Below are 24,675 nucleotides of genomic sequence, written 5' to 3'. Positions count from 1 at the left end.
TTTAAAGCAGTTTCTGGTCTTCTCTAAGTTGCACTGGCTCAGTTGTGTTGGAACCACTGTGCCAGTCCTGTGCCACCTGAGGATTCTTGCACATTGAGAGAATCATTGGGTAGTTAAGATGAATTTACAACAATGGCTGCATCAGAGGCCATGTCTTGACCCTATTTCTTTTTAATAAGTCTTTTTTAAATAAATGATTTTTTTTTTAAGTTGAGTGGAGCAGAAGACAAGGTGCCATAGGCAGAGTACTTGGGGATCGTTACTTAAAGCTTAAAACTATCACTCTAAGTCTATTAGTAAGAGAATAGAGTTCTAAGAATTGAAGCAAATTTTTGATGACCTAGATTATTTAGTGAACTCTAATGAGCAGAGAGGACTACTGTGAATTGTATTAAATGTATAAACTCCATATTGCTAAGCCTTTTGTGAAATGAATTTGTTTTATTTAGGGGTGGAATTATTTTATTAGGTTTGATTTTATTTAGTGCTCATGAAAATGAAAATTCTAGAGCAGGGATGACTCAGGCATTTGGCAGGCAGGGCTCCCAATACATGTGAATATTATTGGTAATACAGTTCAAGTGGCTCTGCTTATTGCCACTTACGGGTAATGCATTGCTTGGTGCTGCCTAACAGCAGAACCTTCTCCAAGCAGTGCCCATTATAGTGCATGTGCACCCTCTCCTACCTCTCCATTCAGCATTTCCAAACATTCTGAGGGAGTGGAGGGGAAAGGAAAATTAGTGGATCCCTGGACTCATGGAGTGAAGAATAGCTTTGGTTTCTTGGATTTAGTTTAGCTTAGCCCTTTGGCCAAATTAAAAGCCAAAAACAATAGAAAAAACAAAAATCCAACCACCTCCATTTCCAGATAAACAATTTCTGAGAGTCAGAGGGAGACTGCCATCCAGTAGGAGAACTTACACATGACTGCAGCCTGTTCAGGAGAGAGAGATGTCAATCCTGGGAAACAGGAGATGATAGAGACAACCTTTCCTGTTACCTAGACTACTCTTGATAAGCTAGAAGACTCTTCAGGTGCACTCCTCCTTTTGACTGAGACTAAAGAGGAAGGCAGGAGAATGTTTCCTCCCTAACTTTCACCCTGGGAGGATACCATATCCTTTAATTTTTTTTTACTAGGTTTGTGGTTTTAATTCATTTATTTCATACATCAGCAGACACTCCCGGGCAGAAATAATATGAAATAACAATAAAGCAATAAATAACAAATAATAAATAAAAGGTCCCTTGCATTGTATCTGGCGTAGATTAAAGCGCCTAAAATGTCCATGATGCTCTATTGTTTTGACCTGGGATCAGAAAGCTTTGAAACAACCATGGCTGGCTGCCTTTTTTTTTTTTTTTTTTTTTTTTTTTTCTTAATTGCTTCTTGGCAGGCTTTCAGCTTCTAGGTCATGTTAAGATACATTCTGTCCCAGGCATGCATACTTTCAAAAACAGCCTGAGACCTGTTCCAATTCAAGAGATATACAATGCAGTCAAACCGTTACCTTTGATTTACAAGATGGGGCTACCGGGATTTGGTCTCCTGCTACAACTCCAGCCTTGGTTGTTCAAGTAGCTTGAACTGATCCCTGTGTAGGTTAGGTTGATTATGTTCATCTGTAATAGACTGGACTGCATTTTGAATGTGTAGTGAACATTTACATGTGAATAAACTTACGGAGAAGATAAGTGTGAACTCAGAATCTAACACAGTAATCAAATATCTGCATTTTTTTTCACGTCTGCTTCAGTCTCAAGTTTTGCTTGATGTATCTTGCATACACAGGCCAAATTTAGGAAATAAGATGGCTTTCTTTTTAAACTTCTCTCTGCTACCTCTATCAGCTGCACTTTCATTTATTCAGCCCCAGGGTTTTAGCTTTGATAATTCCACGTTTACTGTTAGAACATTCAGAAGAAATAATACGTAAGTGTGCTTTCATAATCTATATAAAGGCCTAGTCATCCTCATCTTTATATTAGTCAATCTCTTTTACTACCTAATATCCTTGCAAAAGCTAAGCCTGGAAGAATCCAAGCTCTGATTCTTAGCATTTCTATCAAATATCAGCTTAATCTTGTACAAGATTACAACTAACTCCTATCCAGGTCTGTTAACTGATGGTGCAGCTTACATGTGCTATTCATCGGGCTGCCAATTAGTCATAGTAGAAAAATGTAGAGTTGGATACAATCCTTGCTGTGGCGATTGTGGAACATTCTATGCAAGCAAAAGCAGGAGTGTGTGTGTGTGTGTGTGAGAAATGGATTGAAAACTCAGTCTCTGAAGCAAGAGGAAAGCCAACACACAGAAAAGAGGGAAAGGTAGAAACAACAGTTATTGTAATGGTCTAGGTGTTCTACACCTCTTTTAAAATAATTTATATTTATGTAGTCGCCAGAAATTTTAATGGTGACAGACTAAAATGCGTTATAGTAGCTAACTAAGCTACCATGCAGTTGAATTTTTTTTTTTCTTCAGTAAAAAAACAACCTTGGGATGTTCTGGAAACTGTATCTATCTTACCAGTGAATACTTCTACACCATTGGTGCTTGGATAATACTACCACTTTTAGAATAGACTGCATATTCCCATTTAGAAAGCAATGCCCATTGAGGCTGCATAAGCCACTTTTCTCAGGTCTGAATATTTAGATCTGAGCTTATAAAATAATAGTGGTACTTAACACTTTCATTTCAAAACCTCAAAGCATTTTAGTAAGTAGGTATGCATTGTTTGCATTTCACAGGACTCTTTTAATAATGCCCCAGTTGAGAATCTCAAATGCTAATAGAACAGGAGTACTTGTGGCACCTTAGAGAGACTAACAAATGTATGCATCCGATGAAATGGGCTGTAGCCCACGAAAGCTTATGCTCAAATAAATTTGTTAGTCTCTAAGGTGCCACAAGTACTCCTCTTCTTTTTGCGGATACAGACTAACACGGCTGCTACTCGGAAACCTGTCAAATGCTAATAAAATTCTAATGAGCAATCGCTCACAAAACACCTGTGAAGTAGAAAAATATTATCCTTGATTTACAAATGAGGCATGGAGAAGTGGTGACTTGCCCCTGACACACAGTAAGTTAGTGGCAGGGCTAGGAATAGAAACCAGAAGACCAGGCTTTGCCCATGGTTGTCTTTTTTTTTTTTTTTTATCTATCACTGACAATAATGTGTTTTCTTTTTTTCACAAATTCTATGGGAAAACTCTTTTTAAAGTAAGAAAACAAATCTTTATTATGTAAACAGAATGCACCAAAGCACATTACAATGCTTCACATTATATGTGACAGCTTCTCTTCACAGCTGGTTATTTTTAAATGACTTTGTTCTGTTAAGTCTAAGTGTTAGTGCACGGTGGGTGGGTGTTTTTGTTATAGGTGGGGCCTATTATTATAGTTGCGAGACACTTCCCGTTATAAGATCCTGTTTTAATTTCCTTATAACTTTGCCGAATATTAATTGTTTGGGCCCAAATTTTACATATCTGCTTTTTTAAGAAAATTTCAGCCAGATAGTTTCAGTGCTTTCTGAAAAAGAAGTAAGGAAAAAATACAGTGTGTGCGCACACAGAAAAAAAAACTGGAAACCTTTTTAGAGAAGCTCTAGAGCCCCCATACGTTTGAGCCAGGATTTGAAATTTGGCAGGAGATTGGCCTTTGTGTCAAGGACATGCCTTCTGCCATCCTGTGAAAATGTACCAGGTTATAAGAGTTTTAAAAATTGCATTCTCACATACTCAGGCTAGGTCTATACTACCCGCCTGAATCGGCGGGTAGAAATCGACCTCTCAGGGATCGATTTATCGCGTCCCGTCAGGACGCGACAATCGATCCCCGAATCGGCGCTCTTACTCCACCAGCGGAGGTGGTAGTAAGCGCCGCCGACAGGAAGCCGCAGAAGTCTATTTTGCCGCCGTCCTCACAACGGGGTAAGTCGGCTGCGATACGTTGAATTCAGCTACGCTATTCACGTAGCTGAATTTGCGTATCTTAAATCGACTTCCCCCTGTAGTGTAGACGTACCCTCAGAGACTTTCTAGAGCTTCCCAGCTAAAAACTCGCAAGGTCCCATCTACACTGGGTGTGTTCCAGCCCTGCGAGTGCAGGAAACTAAGCAGGACTTTCCTTGCAACTGAAACTTTGGGCTGCTGTGGGCCAAGCTAGTTTCAGGCACTTGAAGTGAGAGGAGAGATGCTCTCTCTCCTATGCTATCAGTGCCCCCCTGCTGGGTCCAGGAAGTGAGGAGAAAGCTACCTGTATCAAGTGCAGAGTGGGTAAGAGTTGGGGGAATAGATTGAGACAAGGAGCCTGGGGTTGTAGTGGGAGAGCTGGGATAGAACTCAGGAGTTGCTGGCCCCATGCCAAATGACAACCACAGCAATCATAACTCAGCCAAATGGCAAACACTTGAAGGTACAATTGTTACCACTACATACAGATGTAGTATTTTCTATTTTACTGTATAAAGAGATGGACTTCTAGATTACGTGGGAAGCATAACTTGGATTTTATTAACATGCATGTAAAATGTCCACAATAAATTGTATTAATGCAGAGTTTGCATTTAGTATTTGTAATTTCTTCTTAAATAGAGTACAGTGTGCTACTTGTGTCTGTATGTTGTTGATATAGCAGGAAAATGACAGCAATATTCAGGACATAAAGAGTCAGGGCATATAAAACAATATCTGACAAGAATCTCTTTAATTTTAACATTTGATACTAATGTATTTTATAAACTAGTATGTTCATATCCTAGAGATTATACTTTTCTCACAAGAATTTTAAGTTTCTAAGCACAAGTATTCTTTCAGTCTGATTATGTATCAAACAAGTTATTTTTAACACATGTACTACCATGGAATCTGAGCATGCAATAATGCTTTTGTTGACAAGGCTAGTACTGTTTTTTAGAATTTTCAATGTTGTTCATACGTTTGGTGCCTTGCTCTACTGAAATAAGAGAGTAGGAAGACATGTTTTTACAGTCGATAAATACAGCACAATTAAGGATTGGGCACCAATATAGGAGCAGTTCTCAGAGGAGAACCATGTTGGAGGGATATCTTATCAATGGGAAACCATCATGGTTCTCTTCAATAGTTAATTTACTATTACTATATGTGGTGGTGTAGCTGTGTCGGTCCCTGGTTACTAGAGAGACATGATGGGTGAGGTAATACCTTTTTATTGGACAAACTTCTGTTGGTGAGAGAGACAAGTTTTCAAGCTTACACAGAGCTCTTCTTCAGGTCTGGGAAATGTACTTAGTTTCACTGCCAGTGACTAAGCTCTCAGCGAAAAACTCTGCGAGTGTAGACATAGCCTTCCAGTGTCATTGCTAAATACAAGGTGGAACAGTTTGTTTTACCATAAGTACTTAACACATATTTCAAGGGACCATTCAAGGTGAAGTGGCCTGTGAACACTCTCCAGTCCCAGGGGGGAAAGCTGCCTCCCCTGCTTCCTTTCCCTCCTATGACTGGAGGGATGTTAATGGGCTGCTTCACTTTGAATGATCCCTTGATATATATTCGTTAAGTACTTATGTTAAACAATCTGTTCCACCTTGTATTTAGCAATGACACTGGAAGGCTATGTCTACACTGGCAGAGTTTTTTTGCTGAGAGCTTAGTCGCTGATAAAAAAGTCCTTGAAGAAAACTGCTGTTGTGTTCACGTTGTCTTTCACTGGTGGCATAGCGTGTTCACACTTGCAGCACTTGCATTGCCAATGAGAGCAGTGCACTGTGGGTACCACTGTGGGAAGGCAGAGGGGATCATGGCACATCATGGGACCAGGCTCAATTCCCCATGATGCACTGCTTTCCGTCCCAGCATTCCATGTGCTCCTGTCTTCAGTTTGCAGCATTTTTCAATTTCCCCTTGTTTTCTGCTTTCCCCGTCACATCTGTCTGCAGGAATGGATCCCACACTGCTCTCCACGGCTTTGCTAGCTCTGACTAGCACATCGCGAGTGGCAGTGGAGTTATTCTTGAAGTTACAAAGGCAACTGCAGTCACAGTTGCCTGACGTGGTGTCCGATATGGAAAGCAGCAACATTAGATTGCTTTTGGCATTCACGGAGGAGTTGAACACAGTGGAACGTTGCTTTTGGGCTCGGGACACTAGCACAGAGTGGTGGCATCACATCATTATGAAAGTCTGGAATGACTAGCAGAGGCTGCATAAGTTTCGGACGCGTACAGCCACCTTCCTGGAACTGTGCGCTGAGCTCTCCTCAGCCCTGTGGTGCAAGGACTCCTGAATGAGAGCTCCCCTTTTGGTGGAAAAGCGCATGGCGATTGGAGTGGGGAAGTCAACTGTTAGTTCAAGTGTGCAAGGCCATTAATTGCATCCTGCTGCGAAAGACAGTGACTCTTGGCAATATGCATAAAATTGTGGATGGCTTTGCAGAAATGGATTTCCCTAACTGCAGAGAGGCGATAGATGGCCTATTCCAATTCTGGCACCGGCCTACCTTGCGACCAAGTACATCAATCAGAAGGGGTTCTTCTCCATGGTTTTGAAGGTGCTTGTGAATCACTGTGGTTGTTTCACTGACATTAACGTGGGTTGCTCCAGAAAGGTGCATAATGCACGAATCTTTAGGAACACTGGTCTGTACAGAAAGCTGCAAGCAGGGACTTTCTTTCCAGACCAGAAGATCACCGTAGGGGAAGTCGAAATGCCCATAGTGATCCTGGGAGACCCGGCGTTCCCCTTAATGCCGTGGCACGTGAAGCTGTACATGGGAAACCTAGATAGCAGTAAGGAGTGGTTCAACAACAGGCCGAGTAGGTGCAGAGTGACCGTTGGATGTGTGTTTGGCTGATTAAAGGCATGCTGACGATGCCTATATGGCAGGTTAGATCTGAATGAGGAAAATATTCCCATCGTTATAGCCGAGTGTTGTACGCTGCATAATATTTGTGAAGGGAAGGGCAAACGGTTTATTCAGAGGTGGACTGCTGAGGCAGAACACCTGACTGCTGATTTTGAGCAGACAGGTGCCATTGCTATTAGAGGGGCTCAGCTTGGGACAATAAGAATCAGGGATGCCTTGAGGCAACACTTGGAAGATGAAAACCTGTAATGTTCATTGCTATGCTGGGGATTGGAATGGTTAATTACATTTGGTATGCCAGGAAGCAGTTGTGATTGTTAAGGCCTAGGATTCAATGTAAGGAACTAATAAAAGTGCCTGTTGATTTGCAGGTGCCATGAGGTATCATACCTTGCGTGTAAACAAATAGAGTGGTTATAATTCAAAAAACTTTGCTTTTATTGCCAAATAAACCACAACACCTCTCTCTCTCTCAGTGGGGTAGACGGTACCAGGGGTGCTGATCTTCATAGCTGAGTATAGGTCCAGTTTTCATTTGAAAAGCTGTCTGCAGGGGTGGAGTGTAGAAAGCACGACGTGCCAGAAAGGAATGCATAGAGCGAGTTTGGGGAGTGCATGGGAAAGAGTTCTGAATGTGCTGAAGGAGAGGGCGGGAACACATCTGCGCAGTCTGTAGTGTTACAAGAGTCTGGAGCATGTCAGTTTGATGGCTGGGATGATTTAGTTGGGAATTGGTCCTGCTTTGAGCAGGGGGTTGGAATAGATGACCTCCTGAAGTCCCTTCCAACCCTGATATTCTATGATTCTGTGCTCCAGAACTTTAATCAGCTTCTCTGTGGCATCCCTGTTGTAAGAATCCTTCTCTTGTCTTTCCTGCTTTTCGCTTTCCCTCCACTTCTTGCGTTCAGTGTTTTCTGTCTTGACTGCTGCAGCACCACCTGGAACGTATCTTCCTTGGTCTGTCTCAGCAGTTTTCTTACCTTGCACAGATGCTCTGCTGCTATTGGGGGGGTTGGTTCTCAAGTTCAAGTCTGGAGAGACATAATTAACAATAAAGAGAAGCACTATTGTCAACTACACATCTTCCCAGCTGACCAGGGTGACTCTACGCAGCAAATACTCTCCTGCTTGGAGCACATCTGAGTTGTTGGATCTGCTGGTACTGTGGGGAGAGGAGGCTGTGCAGTCCTATCTCTGCTCTGTCTGTAGGAACTTAAAGCTCTATAGTCAGGTTTCTCGTGGCTTGTTGGAGAAGGGCTATGAGTGGGACGTGCAGCAGTGCTGTGCGAAGATAAAGGAGCTAAGGCAGGCATTCCAGAAGGCAAGGGAGGCAAACAGATGCTCTGGTTCTGCGGCAAAGTCCTCCCGTTTTTATAAGGGGCTGGATGCCATCCTTGGGGGCGACCCCACCTCCATTGCTAAGAGCCCATTGGATACTTCGGCAGGACTGGAGGCGGAGGACAGTGGAATCAGCCCCAAGGCCAGTGTTTCTCAAAATGCACCTTCCCAGACCACCCTAATGAGATCAGTGAAACACCCACAATGATCCATAAGTACCTGAAATACCATAGAGAAGTAACCCTTTCTGGTGATGTACTCCATTGCAAGATGATCCGGGGCCAAAATTAGAAAATGTGTGCCATCTATTGCCCTGCTGCAGTTAGGGAATTTCATGGTTGGAAAGCCATCCAATATTTCATGCACATTGCCAGAATCCCAGTCTTTCGTAGCAGGATGCGATTAATGGCCCTTCACACTTGGGTTAATGCAGCCCCAACAGTTGATTTCCTGACTCCAAACTGATTTGCGACCAAGTGGTAGCAGTCTGGAGTTGCCAGCTTCTACACAGCGATCACCACTGAGAGGGCAATTCTCATTTTGGTGTCCAGGTGCTGCAGTGCTGGGGCAAGCTCCACACACAGTTCCTGGAAGAACTTCTTCTTGCATCCGAAGAAGTGAGGTTTTTACTCACGAAAGCTTATGCCCAAATAAATCTGTTAGTCTTTAAGGTGCCACCAGACTCTTTGTTGTTTTTGTAGATACAGACTAACACGGCTACCCCCTGATACTTGACAGTTCCTGGAAGGTGGCTTTCCGCATCCGAAAGTTCTGCAGCCACTGCTCATCATCCCAAACCTGAATAATGATGCTATCTCACCAGTCAGTGCTTGTTTCCTGAGCCCAAAAGCGATGGTCCACCATGTTCAGTTGCTCCGTGAATGCCAAAAGTAATCTGGTGGTGTTTCTTTCCATGGCACACAGCAAGTCAGGAAATTCTAATTCCTGTTCAGATTGGGAGCTCATGATTAAGGCTGAGAGTTTGTCACAGAGGTCATGGAAGTCACGGATTCTGTGACTTTCTGGGACCTCTGTGACTTCTGCCGCAGTCAGTGCAGCTGGCCTGGGGACCGCCTGAGCAGCTTGGGCAGCCCATGGGCCAGCCGCTGCTGGGGCAGTCTTGTGCCACTGTGCCCCCCTTCCAGCAGCAGGAGTTGGGGGGGGGAGGAGCGTGGGAGGGGTGAGGGCTCTGGGCGGCTCTTCCCTTGGGGGGCTCCCCGGAAGTGGCGACATGTCCCTCCCTCAGCTCCTAGGTCCGTGCACTGCCTCTGCCCGCAGGCATTGCCCCCACAGCTCCCATTGGCCGTGGTTCCCAGCCAATGGGAGCTGCAGAGCTGGCGCTTGGGGTGGGGACAGCGTGCAGAGCTAGGAGTTGAGAGAGGGACATGTCGCTGTTTCTGGGGAACCACGAGGAGCCAGGCCAGGAGCCTGCCAGCCCCACCAGTCTGCTCCTCCCCCGCCCCCCAGCACCAGCAGGGATCCCAGGCCACCCCCTCCCCAAGATTTAGTCAGGGGCATATAGTACAAGTCATGGACAGGTTATGGGCCATGAATTTTTGTTTACTGTCCATGACTTTTATTAAAAATACCTGTGACTAAAATGTAGCCTTACTCATGATATACTGCATGACCATCCGCAATGTGTTCATAACAGTAACCACAACAGTAGGGAGCAGTGTGGGATCCATCCTATCAGACAGAGATGGTGGGTGCGCAGTAAACAGAGGCCATTGAAAAATTCCATGAAATGCAGTTGGAAGCCCGTGGAATGCTGGGACAGAAAGCACTGCATCATGGGACATTGAGCCTGTACCCATGATGCACTGCGATCCACTCCATCTTCCCATAAAGTCTAGCAGCAAAATATGGTGAGTACCACAATGGGATAGCTACCCATAGTTATTGCTCTCACTGTCAGTGCTAGAACACCAGCTGTGGATGCGCTCTGCAAACAGAGGGAGCTTAGTATGAACATGCACAAGTGTTGTAATTATACTGGTTTTTGATTGTCAGCTTAACTTGTGTCAACAAAACTCTCTAGTGTAGACAAAGCCTAAGTACGTTTCCCATACCTGAAGAAGAGCTCTATGTAAATTTGACAGAAGTTGGTCCAATAAAAGAAATTACCTCATCCACCTTATCTCTCTTATTTACTATTACTACTGAATCTAATGACAAATTCATAAGAATGTGGTCCTGCAGACACTTCTGAGTACAGTGTTTTGTTGTGTGAGTAGTTCTGTTGATTTCAGTAGGAATATACACTCAGTAAGTATTCTTCTTTGAGTGTTTGCTCATGTCCATTCCATGTTAGGTGTGTGTGCTCGCCACATGCACTGGTGCTGGAAGTTTTCCCCCAGTGGTATCTGTAGGGCCAGCTCTAGCGCCCTTTGAAGTTGTGCGCATATGCGCCAATATAAAGGGCAATGCTGGCCCGCTCTCCCCCTCCCTCCCCCTTCAGTTCCTTCTTACCGCCAGTGATGGTGCTGGAACGTCCATATCAGTGGTCTTTCCTATCTGTTTTCAGTAGTGATTTTAGTGTATATAGTTACTTCAGTGTAAGTTATAGATAGTCCCCTGAGGGATTTAGCCCAGGGATAGTGCATGCCAGGTCCTTGGACTTCAAGCTGTGCAAGAAGCCCAGGCCTGTCAGTGATACCCACCAGAGCTGCTGAAGTGATTTGGGGAAACCCACGTATGTGACAAATGCAGGATTGGTAAAGGGTTCAAACAGCGTATTAAGAAAGAGTGGGACAGCAGACTTAGAGCGCTTCTCATGGAGCCAGCCTGCTCAGACTTGGCACTGAGTACATCGGCATCAGTAAGGCATGCCCCTTCACCACAGACTTCCTCACGGCATTCATCCCAGTCTCCAGTGCCTGCCAAGAGACGTAAGAAGCATACAGGAAGAGGGTGCTTCCCAGCATCCCGCAAGGGGAAGGTGGGGGATGAGCCAAGACCCATGCTGGGGTGCTTGTCTTCCCCAGAACTTGGTGAGGCAGCAGCCTCACCCAGCAGACTGCCAAGCATGTCCCGGGACCTATCTCCGACCTCTGGGAGCAGTAGGGGTGTCCGACACAGTTCCCGTCAAGTATTTCAAGCAGCCATGGACATTGTTCCCTTGCTGGTGACGCTGACACCTTATGAAGAGAGGTCCTGGGACCTCCCATTGGTACTGTCGGTGGTGGTCTTGTCTAGAGGCAAGCTGGCGAGGGACCCCCTGCAGCGATTCCCCATCCCCATGGCACTGTGCCGGTCACCAGAGTCTCATCAGCGATCCCTGGAGCCACGCAATCACTCTTCAGAGACCTGATACTGCTCTCTCCTGGCACCAGTCCCTCAGCGGTGGTCCCAGAGGTGCACCGCTGGTCCCTGGAGTGCTGTCGCCGATCCCCTGAGCACCACCATTGGTCGCCAGACACACGGCATTGCTCCACGGAACCCCTGTACTGCGCCCCAAGCATTAAACACCAGCCCTCTCGATACAGTGTGGAAGTGGAGACGACAGTAGCACCGCCCTGGTCACAGACGGAGGACCCTTGCTCTGAGGGCAAGGAGATTGATGTGCACAAGAGCAAGGTGTATCCTGCATTGCCAGCGGGTTTTCCCCCAGGCCCATCAGCAAGCGCATGGCCACAAGGCCAATGGCCTGTACCCTGGCAGTTCTGGAACCCGTGGGGGTTCCTCCCTGCCCCGGGATCCCAGGTACAATGCTCAGTCTCTCGGGCCTCAGAAAGGTGGTCAGCAACGGTATACTGCCCAACTCAGATGAAGGATCAGTCCAAGGTGTCCGTGCACCTCCACTAGCCTCGGACAAGGCTGCCCCAACTAGGGAAGTGGAATTGATACCTCCCCCCATTCTGGCCTCTTCTTCTTCCTCACCTGATGAGGCAGTGGCGGGACCCTTCTCACTCGGTTCCACAGTTCCACAAGAACTCAAACTTGGGCTTAGAAGCAGAGGATCTAAAGGAGCCCACTGATGCCCTATTCAATATTTTGGCAGCAGCATCCCCATTGAAGGTCACCCTTCCTGTCCACAAGGGGGTCGTGAAACTTGTCAAGACCTTATGGTAGACCCCATCCTCTCTGCCCCCTATTTCTAAGCACACAGAGAGAAAGTACTATACCCTGCCAATGGCTTTGAATATCTGTATTCTCATTCCTCACCTCAGTCGTTAGTAGTCACAGCAGCCAATGAGAGAGAGAGACCAGATCAAACCAGTTGGACCCCCAAAAAAAGGAGTCAAAGAGGCCACATCTTTTTGGCAGAAAAGTTTATTTGACTGCCAGCCTGGAAACTGCGCATATTGAACCACCAAGCTTTGCTGGGGCGATATGATTACAGTGTGTGGCACTTTATAGCCAAGTTTGCTGGCTCTCTGCGCAGGAGTCCAAACGGGTTCTTGGCCATACTTGACAAGGGAAAGACTGTAGCCAGGGCCTCCCTCCAGGCAGCCTTGGATACTGCCGACTAAGCAGCTGGAACAAGGGCATCGGCTGTATCCATGAGACGGGCATCGTGGCTGCAGTCATTTGGCCTGTCCGTGGAAGTCCAGCAATCCATCCAGGACTTCGCCTTAGATGGATCGGCTGTGTTTTCAGAACAAACTGACAGCAGGCTGCACGGACTAAAAGATTCTAGGGCCACACTATGCTCCCTAGCCTTTACACTCCCACAGCCTCAAGGAAGCATTTCAGGCCTCAACAGCCTCAGAGGTTCGGGGGCCAGGCCAGGGCTAAGCCCTATAGAAAGGAGGACAAGGGCTACAAGCACCGCCAGGGCCAACCGCCGGCCACATTGACCCAATCAGGCTCTAGCTGCCACCCTCCTGGGAAAAAGCAGGCATTTTGAGGTTGCGCTCAAGGGCAACCTCCCAGTCTACACCTAGTATCCAACGCCCCTCTTATTTTCAGACTGCCTATTACCCTCCCTCCCTGCTTGGACTATTATAATATCAGACCAGTGGGTGCTCAGCACTGTAGCAGTGGGGGGTATACCCTCCAATTTATTTCCATTCCTCCTTCCCACCCCATATCTCCATCCCTCTTCAGGGACTCTTCTCACGAGCAACTGCTTGTCTAGGAGGTGCAAGCCCTCCTATGGGTGGGGGTTCCCAAAGAACTGAGAGGGAAAGGCTTTTACTCCTGCTACTTCCTGATACCGAAGGCCAAAGAGGGTCTACGACCCATCTTGGGCCTACAAGGCCTGAACGAATATCTCAAGAAGTTGAAGTTCCACATGGTCTCTCTGGCCTCCATTATCCCTTCCCTGGAAACTGGTACGCCGCCCTCGACTTAAAGGACGCATACTTCCACTCTTTCTATGTTCCGTGGCCACAGAAGGTTTCTACGGTTTGTGGTTGGAAGGACTTGCTACCAGTTTGCAGTGCTCCTGTTTGGTCTAGCAACAGCACCAAGAGTGTTTTTACAAAATATATGGTAGTAGTTGCAACCTACCTCAGACATCAGATTATTCAGCTCTACCTGTACCTTGACGATTGGCTCATCAAGGGTCACTCGAGGCCACAAGTCCAACATGGCGTCATAGTAGTATGAGCCACCTGCCAAGTTCCGGGCCTGTTGATAAATGAACAAAAATCAACAGTAGTCCCAGTACAAAGAATGGAGTTTATTGAAGGAGTCCTTGACTCTACCCAAGCCAGAGCTTTCCTACCAGAAGCCAGATTCTTGGCGATGTCAGATCTGATTGTCCAAGTCACGACTCACCACAGCCAAAGTATGCTTCAGACTGCTAGGGCACATGGCAGGGTGCACCTATGTAATACAGCATGCAAGGCTACGTCTTAGACCCCCCCACCCCCACAGATGTGGTTGGCATCAGTATACCCTGCAGCCAAACATCACTTGGACATGGTCCTCACCATACCACTGCAAATTCTTACCTCCCTAGCATAGTGGTCGAACCCACACCATGTGACAGAAGGGGTTCCATTTGCAACTCCATGTCCCTGGTGTCGGATGCTTTGGACTTGTGGTGGGCAGCCCACCTCAGTACGCTCAGGACCCAGGGCCTGTGGCCTCAAGAGGAGCTGTTGTTACATATCAACATGAGAGAACTCAGAGCCACCCATCTGTCTTGTGAAGTGTTCTTTCCTCAACTATCCGGCAAAGTAGTGCAGCTCTTGGTGGACAACACAGCATCAATGTTCTATGTCAACAAGCAAGGGGGAGCACAGTCATCAGCTCTCTGCCAAGAAGCCCTTCGTTCTGTATCCAACATGATATCCATCTAGAAGCCTCGCATCTCCTGGGGGTCTTGAACACTTTAGCAGGTTGCCTCAGCTGGTCCTCCTCTTCCTCATGCCACGAGTGGTCCCTCAACCTGGATGTCACTGGAACATCTTCCAGAAGTGGGGAACTCCCTAGGTGGACCTATTCACTACCAAACAAAACAGAAAATGTCATTGGTTTTGTTCTTTGCCTAGCCTCAACAAGGGCTCTCTTTCGCATCCCTTTCTCCTGTTACGGGTATGCAACCTGATGTATGCCTTTCCACCAATGCCTCTCATCAAAAGGTTCTTATGAAGATCAAGAGGGACAGGGCCATAAGTCATCATGATAGCTCCAGCATGGCCTCACCAACACTGGCTTGGCATGCTTGTGGACGCTTCCAAACTGCCCAAACCTGCTCTCGCAGGACCACGGACCACTGCTGCATCCGAACCTTGCCTCTCTGCACCTGACAGCATGGATGCTGCATGGCTAAGCCTTGAGGAGCAGGCTTGCTCCAGACAGGTCCAACGTGTTTTTAGAAAGCAGAAAACCCTCTACCAGGGCTACTTACCTGGCTAAGTAGAAGTGCTTCACCTGCTGGGTATCTGAATGGAACCTCTCACCATTTCAGTCATCTTTACAATCCATCCTAGAATATCTGTTCCATCTAAAGCACCAAGGTTTGGCACTCTCATCGATCAGGGTACACCTGGCAGCCATATCAGCCTTCCACTCTCACATCCAGAGCAGATCAGTTTTCTTGCATGCAATGACAATCAGATTTCTCAAGGGCCTGGAAAGATTCCACTGGTCCATGACCTGGTCCCCCCCCATGAGACCTCAGTTTAGTGCTATCTAGGCTTACTGGGCCTCCTTTCAAGCCATTGGCATCCTGCTCACTTCTGGATCTATCGTGGAAGGTCGCTTTCCTTGTTGAGATCACTTCTGCGAGATGGGTCTCTGAGATCAAGTCTTTAACCTCAGAACCCCCTTACACAATATTCTGTAAGGACATGGTTCAGCTGCGCCTCCACCCAGCCTTCATGCCAAAGGTAGTATTGCAGTTTCATGTCAATCGGGATATCCTCCTGCCAGTGTTCTTCCCAAAGCCATAGACTGCCGAGGAGAGGCATCTGCACGCTCTGGATGTCGGACGTGCCCTGGCTTTCTACCTTGAGCGAACCAAGCCCTTCCGTAGCTCATCTCAGCTTTTCATTGCAGAGGCTGACAGGATGAAGGGACTCCTAGTGTCATCTCAGAGTATTTTGTCCTGGATCACCACCCATGAGCAGGCAAAGGTCACACCTTCGCCAATACTGACAGCTCATTCAACAAGAGCAGAGGCTTCGTCAGCAGCATTCCTGGCTCATGTTCCAATCCAGGACATCTGCAAGGCTGCGACATGGTCAGCTGTCCATACTTTCACGACCCACCATGCCATCACGCAAAAGACCTGAGATGACTCTGGCTTCAGCAGAGTGGTGTTACAATCGACCCATCCATGAATTTCCGGCTCACCTCCAGAGACACCGCTTGCGAGTCACCTGATGTGGACTGGACATGTGCAAGCACTTGAATCAAAAATGGTTACCTACATCTTGTAACTGTTCTTTGAGATGTGTTGCTCATATCCTTTCCTTGACCCACCCTTCTTCCCCTTCGTCAGAATTCTGACAAGAAGGAACTGAAGGGGAGAACTGAAGGGCCCCTTATATCAGCACATATGTGTGTGACTCCAGAGGGCGCAAGAGCCGGCCCTTCGTGCATGTGGCGAGCACAGACACCTGACATGGAATGGACATGAGCAACACATCTCAAAGAACAACAGTTAGAGGTAGGTAACTGCTTTTTTCAGGATTAGGCTCCAAATTTGTAATTACCACTTATTGTTATTACCTTTTTTTCAGCTAAAGGATGAACAGAGCAACTTGTTCATGTTAGTGAATTTTTTCCCTATTTCATGATCTTCAGCTTTACATAAAAGCGGAAGCTGGACATTGAGCCAGTGTTGACGTTTGCAATGTGGCTCATATAAAAAACACACAGGCTAACTTCTTTAAAAGGCATTACATAAGATTCACAAGCTGGCACAAAATACAAATGTTGTTACCACACATCTGATTACAGAATTGCACAGTCATGCCTACTGTGGCAAGCTTTCAGTATCTCGGTCATGTGCATTCATGTTGTAGGAACTAGTCTGTGACAAACATAAATGAAACATTAGAATTCAAAAATAAAATTTGTGACATTTTATTAATGGATAAGGATTTTTTAAAACATGATATAACTGATTTTTTTTAAAAGAAAGATGGAGTCATTGTTTTATAACCAAACTGTCTCTAATTAACTCCTTAACAATCTAGATTTCCTTCAATGTATTCAATTGATAGCACTATTGCTACATCCACTTTCAGAGGGTAATAGAGAGCAAACATTAGGAGGCTAAGATCTTGTCAACACTACAGGTTACTTGGGTATAACTTGCATCGCTCAGGGGTGTGAATAATCCACACAACTGAGTGACATCAATTACCTGTGTAGACGTGGTATGTCTGTAACAGAGCTTCTCCCACTGACATAGTTACCATCTCTCAGAGGCAGGAGTTAAGGCACCAGAAGAGCTGTCTCCTGTGGGCTTAGCGCATCTCCACCACAAGCACTGTAAGTGCTGTAGTGTAAATGTACCCTAAGAACCCTTTTCCAGTATAATTAGAAATTGTACCATGTTATTTCCATGGCTTGCCAGATTGTTTTCAAGAGAGACCCTTTGCCCTTGGGTGTCAGAGTGCATTGTTATTTATGGGATACTAATGTATGATTATTGTCTAAACAGTTTCCTATATTGAACGCTGATCTGCAAACAAGGAGTGGCAGCCAGGAAAAGCAGTCCTGGTGGGAAAAGGCACTCTATTCTCCCCTCTTTCCTGCATCACAGTGTGACGGTAAGAAGACATCCGTTATTGAACTAACTGTATTAAAATTGCTCACTTTACAGATAACCAGAAATAGAACTACCAGCTATATATATAATTCCCAGACTGCGGGAACTGTGGGATTCACCGCAGTGCACCGCTGCGTAAGTCGATGCTAGCCACGATAGTGAGGACGCACTCCACCGACTTAATGCGCTTAGTATGGACATACCCAATTGACTGTATAAAATCGATTTCTAAAAATCAACTTCTATAAAATCGACCTAATTTACCCTAAGATAAATCTGAAGAAAATGTATTAAATGTTGTTATACATTTTAGTGAAATGTAGATAACCTTGTTTCTTAATGAGATTTTCCTCTTCTTTTTTTTGTCTCCTCCACTCTGAAACAAAAACACCTCAAGAATGTTACACAAATGCCAAGGGAGAGAATGGTGTAGGAGAATACCCAGATGTAAAGGAAGTTCCCAACAATGAAGAACATCTTTTAGATTTTAATATGGTGAGTGATTTATCCTCTGTCATCACAGTCTTTGTGGCTGGCCCCAGTTATATTCAAGACTACAAATTCTGATTTTCTCCACATTTTCATTTTGAAGCCACTTTCTTGTCCTCTCATTTTTCGCAAACCCCTCACCATACTTACCTGTCTTTTGGCCAAGAGGATGGAATGTAAGCCCTCTGGGATTACTGTGAATTGATTGGTCAGATGTGCTGGAAGAGTGCTGTATTTTTTCTTTACAGAGCTTACTTTCAGTAACTAGGGTGGGACAGTGTGCTCCTGTAAACCACATAGAGCCAGTTGTTAAGATTTGGGAATGACTTGGAGAGTTACTCTCCAGTTAGCAGTGATAGTAATGTACTCAGAATTACAAATGTGGTTCAGAAATTGGCAAGAGAGTCAGAAATGGAAGACTTTGAACGAAAGGATGGGTGAAAAAAATGCTGTCCTGAATGTGCACTTGTCATCACAGCCCAACCCTCGCTATTCATGTCTAAGTTAGAGAGGTGAAGTGAGAACTGTAACTCTGAATTACTGTGGCATCTTGCCCCAACCCAAAAAATAAATAACTATAAAATCTGCCAGCTTATAAATAGACAAATATGTTCTGTTTTCCACTGTACCAAATAAACTGTCAATTTAAATTCTTAGGTTTCTTCTGTTCATGAAGCAAGGTGTACAGATGGTAGAAATTCTGGAGCAAAACCAAATGGCTTCAGGAAGAAAATATACTCCAGTGATAGCTCCAGCTCTGAAGAGACAGCTTCAGAAGGTGGAAGTGAATGGGCTGATCCTTGTGAGGAGGAGCTTTTTTCTCGAACTCACCTATAAAACTCCAGAATACAACAAATGATTTAAAAGTAACATGAGATGGAAAACTGTCCTTCCTGAGGGTCTGTAGCTCTAAAACAACAACTTGCGTTTCCTCTTCAGTTAATGGATTCAGATATGTATTTATCTTTCTCTTCTTGCTTATTTTATAGTTAGGGACATAACTGTCCTGTTGAATATTTTACTTTCTCCAAACTGTTAAATTCTTGGCTATTTGAACTAGACTAGATTGTGTTGTCAAATCAAGAATGGATGTGCATGTGCTTGTCTTAGTGGTACCACTGCTTTTTTGCATCTTAACTGCAGTTATTGTCATTTGTAACTGTAGCCTTACCACTATTACTATCTTATTAGCATTGCAGTGTCTAAAACTACTTCTGCTATTCAGACTTCAGCTTTTGGCACATTTAGGATTTGTTCTTTGAGAACTGGGAGATAAATACTAAACACTGTAATCTATCAGTGCCTTTCTGAATGCAGGAGAAAAGCATGAATGACTTGTCCAGTCTTCATTCAGTAAATCTCATAACTTTGAAGTAGGAACAACAGGGTTGTGCTTTAGAGACTTACAGAAACTGTGTTTTCTATCCTATGATTTTCCCCTCCCTCCCCCCATCCCGCAAACCAACACTGAAAATGCTATGGTTTGTAGTCTTCTTGCTAACTGGAGAAGCCAAGGATTTTTGTAAGTATGGAGGCAATGTGAGTTTTCTTTCGGGTTTTTTTTTTTTTTTTTTTTTGTCCTTTTTTAGTGACCTGCCGTTATAAGGTAGATGTATTTAATAAAAAAAAACAAAAAAAACCACACACACACACCAAAAGAACCCCCAAATCTCTGGGATTATGTGGGGATTGTTGTAAACTTTGTAACAAGTAATAAGGATTTTGTCTTGTTGCAAATGATTGCATTCATGTAACCTGCAAATGCATCCTATATTGAATTGGAGCCTGATGACTAAAACTATCTAAAATGCTCAGAATGTTCAGTGTTTTATATGCAAAAGGTCAGTGCTTCACTTGAAAGAAATCCTGTGGCTGCTGCAGTTAGCTGCTGTTGTGGCTGTAATTTAGTAAATCTCGTAGTTCATTTTGTGTTCCTGAGAGAATGTTAGGGGCAAGTTATGTGTGTGGTGGGTGGGAGGGTGGGGAGGGCGGGAAGTGATGACTTACAACATACATGTGTGATTGCAGTAGTGATTGTTGCTTTATGTGACTTGCTTTTAAATTTTATTTTGTTAACCTAGAAAGTCAATACATCATCAAGTTGCATCTGTACAAGACTATCAGCTCCTTGTGCTTTTTAACACATTATGCAAAATTTATAAGACAGGAGGAGCAATATTTGCAAAACTAAACATCCTAAGTTTTTACCAACTAAGTTTTTAAAAAACTAATCTATACAATAGCAGCATGTCTATAACAGCAGGAAGTGAAGACAGTCTAGTACTGACTTGAAAAAGCTTAACCGTTAATTTTGACAGGCAATAAAAACTCCTAAGAATTATAGCTATTTGAAATATGATCTGAACTGGCTTTGAAATATGTTCTGTGGCAGGAAAGTGAATTGAATAACTGGGTTTTGTTGCCTTTTCTTAATTGATAGTACAAGAATTAAGATCTGTGGTTATAAAGCCATGCAAGGCTGCATGTATCCTTTTCGATGAAACCCTTACTTAATTGGCTTTGTTTGTTCTTACCAGGAAATTTTTTCTGATCCTGCTATTAAACTACATTATCTTAGGGTTTATATTCATACAACAAATCTTTTGACACTTTAAATTTTTTTTTAATTTTTATTTATTTGCAGATTTTGGATAGGTTTTTATGTATTTTACTTTCTTCTGGAGCTTCCTTAAGAGGTTGTGTAGCACCTGCACTGAAAACTATTTATCTGTAAACGTGAAAGTAAAATGAACGTAACATGTAAATTCCTCAAATCACTACAAGGAAGAATGGAATAGAGCTTCATTCTAGAATAAAATATGACCAAATGGACATATTTCAAACACAATCTTTAGCTCAGTTTATTTTGGATAGAGCTGCTTTTTTTAGTAAGAAAGGGCTCAAAAACAACAAAGGTGTTGACCTTACATTGTGGTGTAATATTCCAGCACTTTTGGGGGAAAATAAAATGATATATAAATGAGCTTGGGCAATAACAAATTGTCTGTACTTGTTTTCATAGTTTAATGGCTAAAGCTCTGAAGCTTTCAGTGAGAGAGTTGAGGTGTGGTTTTTAGTTTTTCTGTATGGATAGAGACACAAAAAAGCATTAAAGGTTGGCAAACGCTGAACTGCACTGTGGTATGAAGCGCATTGCATATCCATAGCACTGAAATATCAGTTTTCCATTCCTGGGCTGAAATTTGTTTCTACTGTTTTGCTTCAAGTGGTTGTATTTGTTCTGATTTCATGTACACCAGAGTAACTGATTTTGTTTTCTTGTGGGGTTACTTAACACCAAATAAAAATATAAAAGGACAATCGGATGGCCTGTGTGTTCTTTTTGCTTTAGTTAAGATATATAATTCTCATTCAAATTTGAACATACAACACTTAGTAATTAAATATTTTGAGGTAGAGGATACAGAGTGCAGATATCTAACATGACTCCTCTTTCCATTGCTATATGTCTGCTCTTTCCTGGTGTTTTAGTCTAATTGAGACAAATATGCACTGCATGTGTCATTAAAATCTTTGGACCCTTGAACTTCTCTCAGGAAAAAAAACATTTGAGAAGAGGTGAGCACCCATCAGAATTCCTGTCTAATTACTGATGTAGAAAACTTCATACCCTTAGGTTTAAAAGAGTCAGAAACCTGTTGTTGAGAGGAGATACTGGATCACTACAAAGAGAATTAATAAGAATAATCAACTGGGAAACACTAATCTAACCTCCCTGATCAGTGAGATTGAGAGAGAATTTTTTACATAGCACTGGTGGATGAAAGACAACACTTTGTTTCTTCCCCCAACCTAAACTCAGCCATTCAGATTCAGAATATATTTGATTTGTAGAACTATTGTGAATATGATTCTTGTTTTTTGAAAACCACTAATCTTAACCAAGTGCCTGAAAGTGAAGTAGAAACTTCTCTTTTGTGTCATCTTGAACTGCATAGCTAGGATTTTTTTTTAATTGATACCTAAATTCCCTATATATCCATAGTTAGACATCTAAACTAAATGGCTTCATTTTCACTGATTTCAGTAAGAAATCTTCTGTAGATCATGGGTATTATATGCCCTAAGTTTGCAGCTCTCTCACACACAGCATAATGAAAAGTGTAACTTGGCCCTCCACACAGAATGAGTCTGACTTTCATGGACTAGACAGTGTGGAAACAGTACAAAAATACACACTTAGGTATGTGACACATCTGTACAAAATTTCTTAGAGAAAAATATTTAAATGAGGTACCTGTTTTGCAGAGTTCCAGAGTCTTGGTCATTTTTCTCAATTACTTAAATCTATAGAAATGAAAACAATTGTAACTCGGCTCTTAAATTTCACTTCTTGGAAGGATGGTCCTGGTGTAATATACGGTGGCCACAAATCAATAGGTTGTGTACTGGAAATACATATACTTCAGAGAAAGAGTTCCAAACAATTCCCACAGATTCATCTGTATGAAGGTCCACTAAAGTCAATGCCCAGTATATAGCTAAATCCTTGCACACATCTAGCAACATTTACCTCTAATTTCAAAGGTTGCAGTAATTTCCAAATTGAAATTCTAATCCTAATAATTTCAGACATCAATTGTTCTAGAAAAATAGTTCATTTTCTTTTTGAGATTATAGAGGACTTTTGTTAAACGGATTAAATTGGTCAACCAGGCCTTTTGATCATTATATTTGAATGGTTACTACAGATTTGTCGAACAGTCAACTTCCCCTTCCAATATGTGATACAAGCAACACCTCTATTTTGCATGGACAGCAAGTTCTATTAGTCATTTTAGTGCCAAGTCAGGTCCATCTGGTTATAACTGACTTTAATGTGCACTCCCATCAGCTGTAATAGTCTTTAGCTGCAAATAAGACTTTTTTCAGTAAACAACTGTGCTGATGCTTAACTGTTAGTTGCTCTTAAGAATTGTGTGAAATTCTTTCCTCCCTTTGGAAATGTCAGAGAAATTATTCTCCAGTATAATCTTTATACCAAATGCCTTTGTCAATAGGAAAGTACCTTTTGATCCATGGGACCAAATCAGCCCCACCGTACAAGCAGTGATCCTTAAAAGCAAACTCCAGTGAATGAGTTTGACCATTGCGGGCTCCCTTCCCTCCAGCTTTTGGATGTCTTTAGCTTGTTTACGTTTGTCGCAACCTTTCCAGACTACTTCAGGAGTCTGATTTTTGTCTTGCCTACCCCAAGTTTCACCTCACTTAAAAACTACTTGCTTACAAAATCAGACAAAATACAGCAGTGTCACAACACGCTATTACTGAAAAATTGCTTCCTGTCTCATTTTTACCATGTCATAAAATAAATCAACTGGAATATAAATATTGTACTTCCATTTCGGTGTATAGTATATAGAGCAATATAAACAAGTCATTGTATGAAATTTTAGTTTGTACAGACTTTGCTAGTGCTTTTTATGTAGCCTGTGATTAAACTATACAAATGTCTAGAAGAGTTGATGTAATCCCAGGAAGACATCTGTGTACCCCGTTAGTATAATTCATAATTTGTATGTATGAGACACTGAAAATCTCAAACTGCTTTACAAAGAGTAAGGATATTATCTCTGCCTACTGAGCAGGAGCGTAGGTCTAAGGCACGTGCCAGTTGGGCAACCCACTTGCTACTTGCTGGGTGAACAAAGAGCTAGGAGTGCTCAGCTCTTTCATTTGCTAGAAAGCCAGCTAGGGAGCAGCTCACTCTCCTGGCTGTCCTCCCCACAGCCTACTTTGTTTCCTCTCATCCCTGAGGTCACTGGCAAAGCTCATCCCAATTTAGAACAAGTTGTAGAGGCAGAAGTAACTGATATTGCATCACTTCCTGCTCTTCTCTGCAGAGGGCGCTGTGTGCATTGGAGACTGAATACAGTTCATTCTACCTTCAACCCTTCAGAGATAAAGGAAGGAGGAAAAAGACTGCAAAAGGAACCTCAGAGACCCAGGGGGAAGGGTAGGCAGAGAGACCCACAGTAGTGATAGAGAGCCTATCCCACCTATGAAATAAGTAGTAGTTTTCAAGCTGTCTAGAGTGGCTCACAACCATGAGCAACATCCTCAGGGCAGACTGTTAAGAAATAAGGCACAACCCCCCCCAAAAAAATGTTTTTCTCTATACTTAATTTCATCAATGAAGTATCAAGTGTGAACTCCTCAAGTACTACAACAGCCTTAACATGGAGTCACAGACAGTCCCCTTGGGTACTCTGGTCTATCTTGCCACCTAAACAAGCTTGCCTTTGGGATAGATGGTCCCTTACACCAAAAATCACAACAATATTCTGGTTACTCCCAGTCACTTAGGTCAATTGTACCTTAGATCTCTCACCAAAGACAATGCTTGTAGCCAATCCTATATTTAATACAGATTTATTACCTAAGAAAAAGAAATGCTGTTTACAAGGTTAAAGCAGGGTAAACGTACACAAATGAGTTGCTTAGGTTTCAAAAGATAATAGAAGCTGTTATAATGTGCAAACACTATATGTCCTTTAGGGCTAACCTAAGCTAAGCAGCTTGTGGATCTCTTTCTTCTGCTTAGAAATACTGCCTTCTCCAAATTCCAAGCAATTTAATAGTGATCTTTTTTTTTTTTTTTTTTTTTTTTAAACACAGATTTTTATCCCTCTGCCCCAGAGCTCAAGCTGATGGGAGAAGTTTTGTGCCGGTCTCCAAAGGCATTGGGGGGGGGGGGGGGGGGGGGGAGGGGCGCGATGAACAAAGTCTTTTGTCCACTGATGTTCCACACGAGCTTGTCTGGTGTTTATAGACCTTGTTTTGT

General features: G+C 43.5%; 1 protein-coding gene across 5 annotated transcripts in view; it reads left to right on the top strand.

The window, feature by feature from the left end:
* Positions 1–21,191, top strand: part of KIAA0232 (KIAA0232 ortholog) — a 111,880-nt gene extending 90,689 nt beyond the window's left edge. For all 5 annotated transcript variants that reach the window (XM_054029030.1, XM_054029034.1, XM_054029035.1 and 2 more), the window contains 3 exons: positions 17,274–17,382; positions 17,779–17,876; positions 18,528–21,191. In XM_054029030.1, the coding sequence (XP_053885005.1) occupies positions 17,274–17,382; positions 17,779–17,876; positions 18,528–18,707 (387 nt within the window). In that variant the 3' untranslated portion in view covers positions 18,708–21,191. The remainder of the gene's footprint in view (positions 1–17,273; positions 17,383–17,778; positions 17,877–18,527) is intronic.
* The last annotated feature ends 3,484 nt before the right edge of the window (positions 21,192–24,675 follow it).

The sequence above is a fragment of the Malaclemys terrapin genome, chromosome 5 (genome assembly GCF_027887155.1).
Source record: "Malaclemys terrapin pileata isolate rMalTer1 chromosome 5, rMalTer1.hap1, whole genome shotgun sequence".
Classification (NCBI taxonomy): Eukaryota; Metazoa; Chordata; order Testudines; family Emydidae; genus Malaclemys; species Malaclemys terrapin.
Note: the sequence above shows the minus strand (reverse complement) of the source record. Positions and strands in the feature narration are given on the sequence as shown.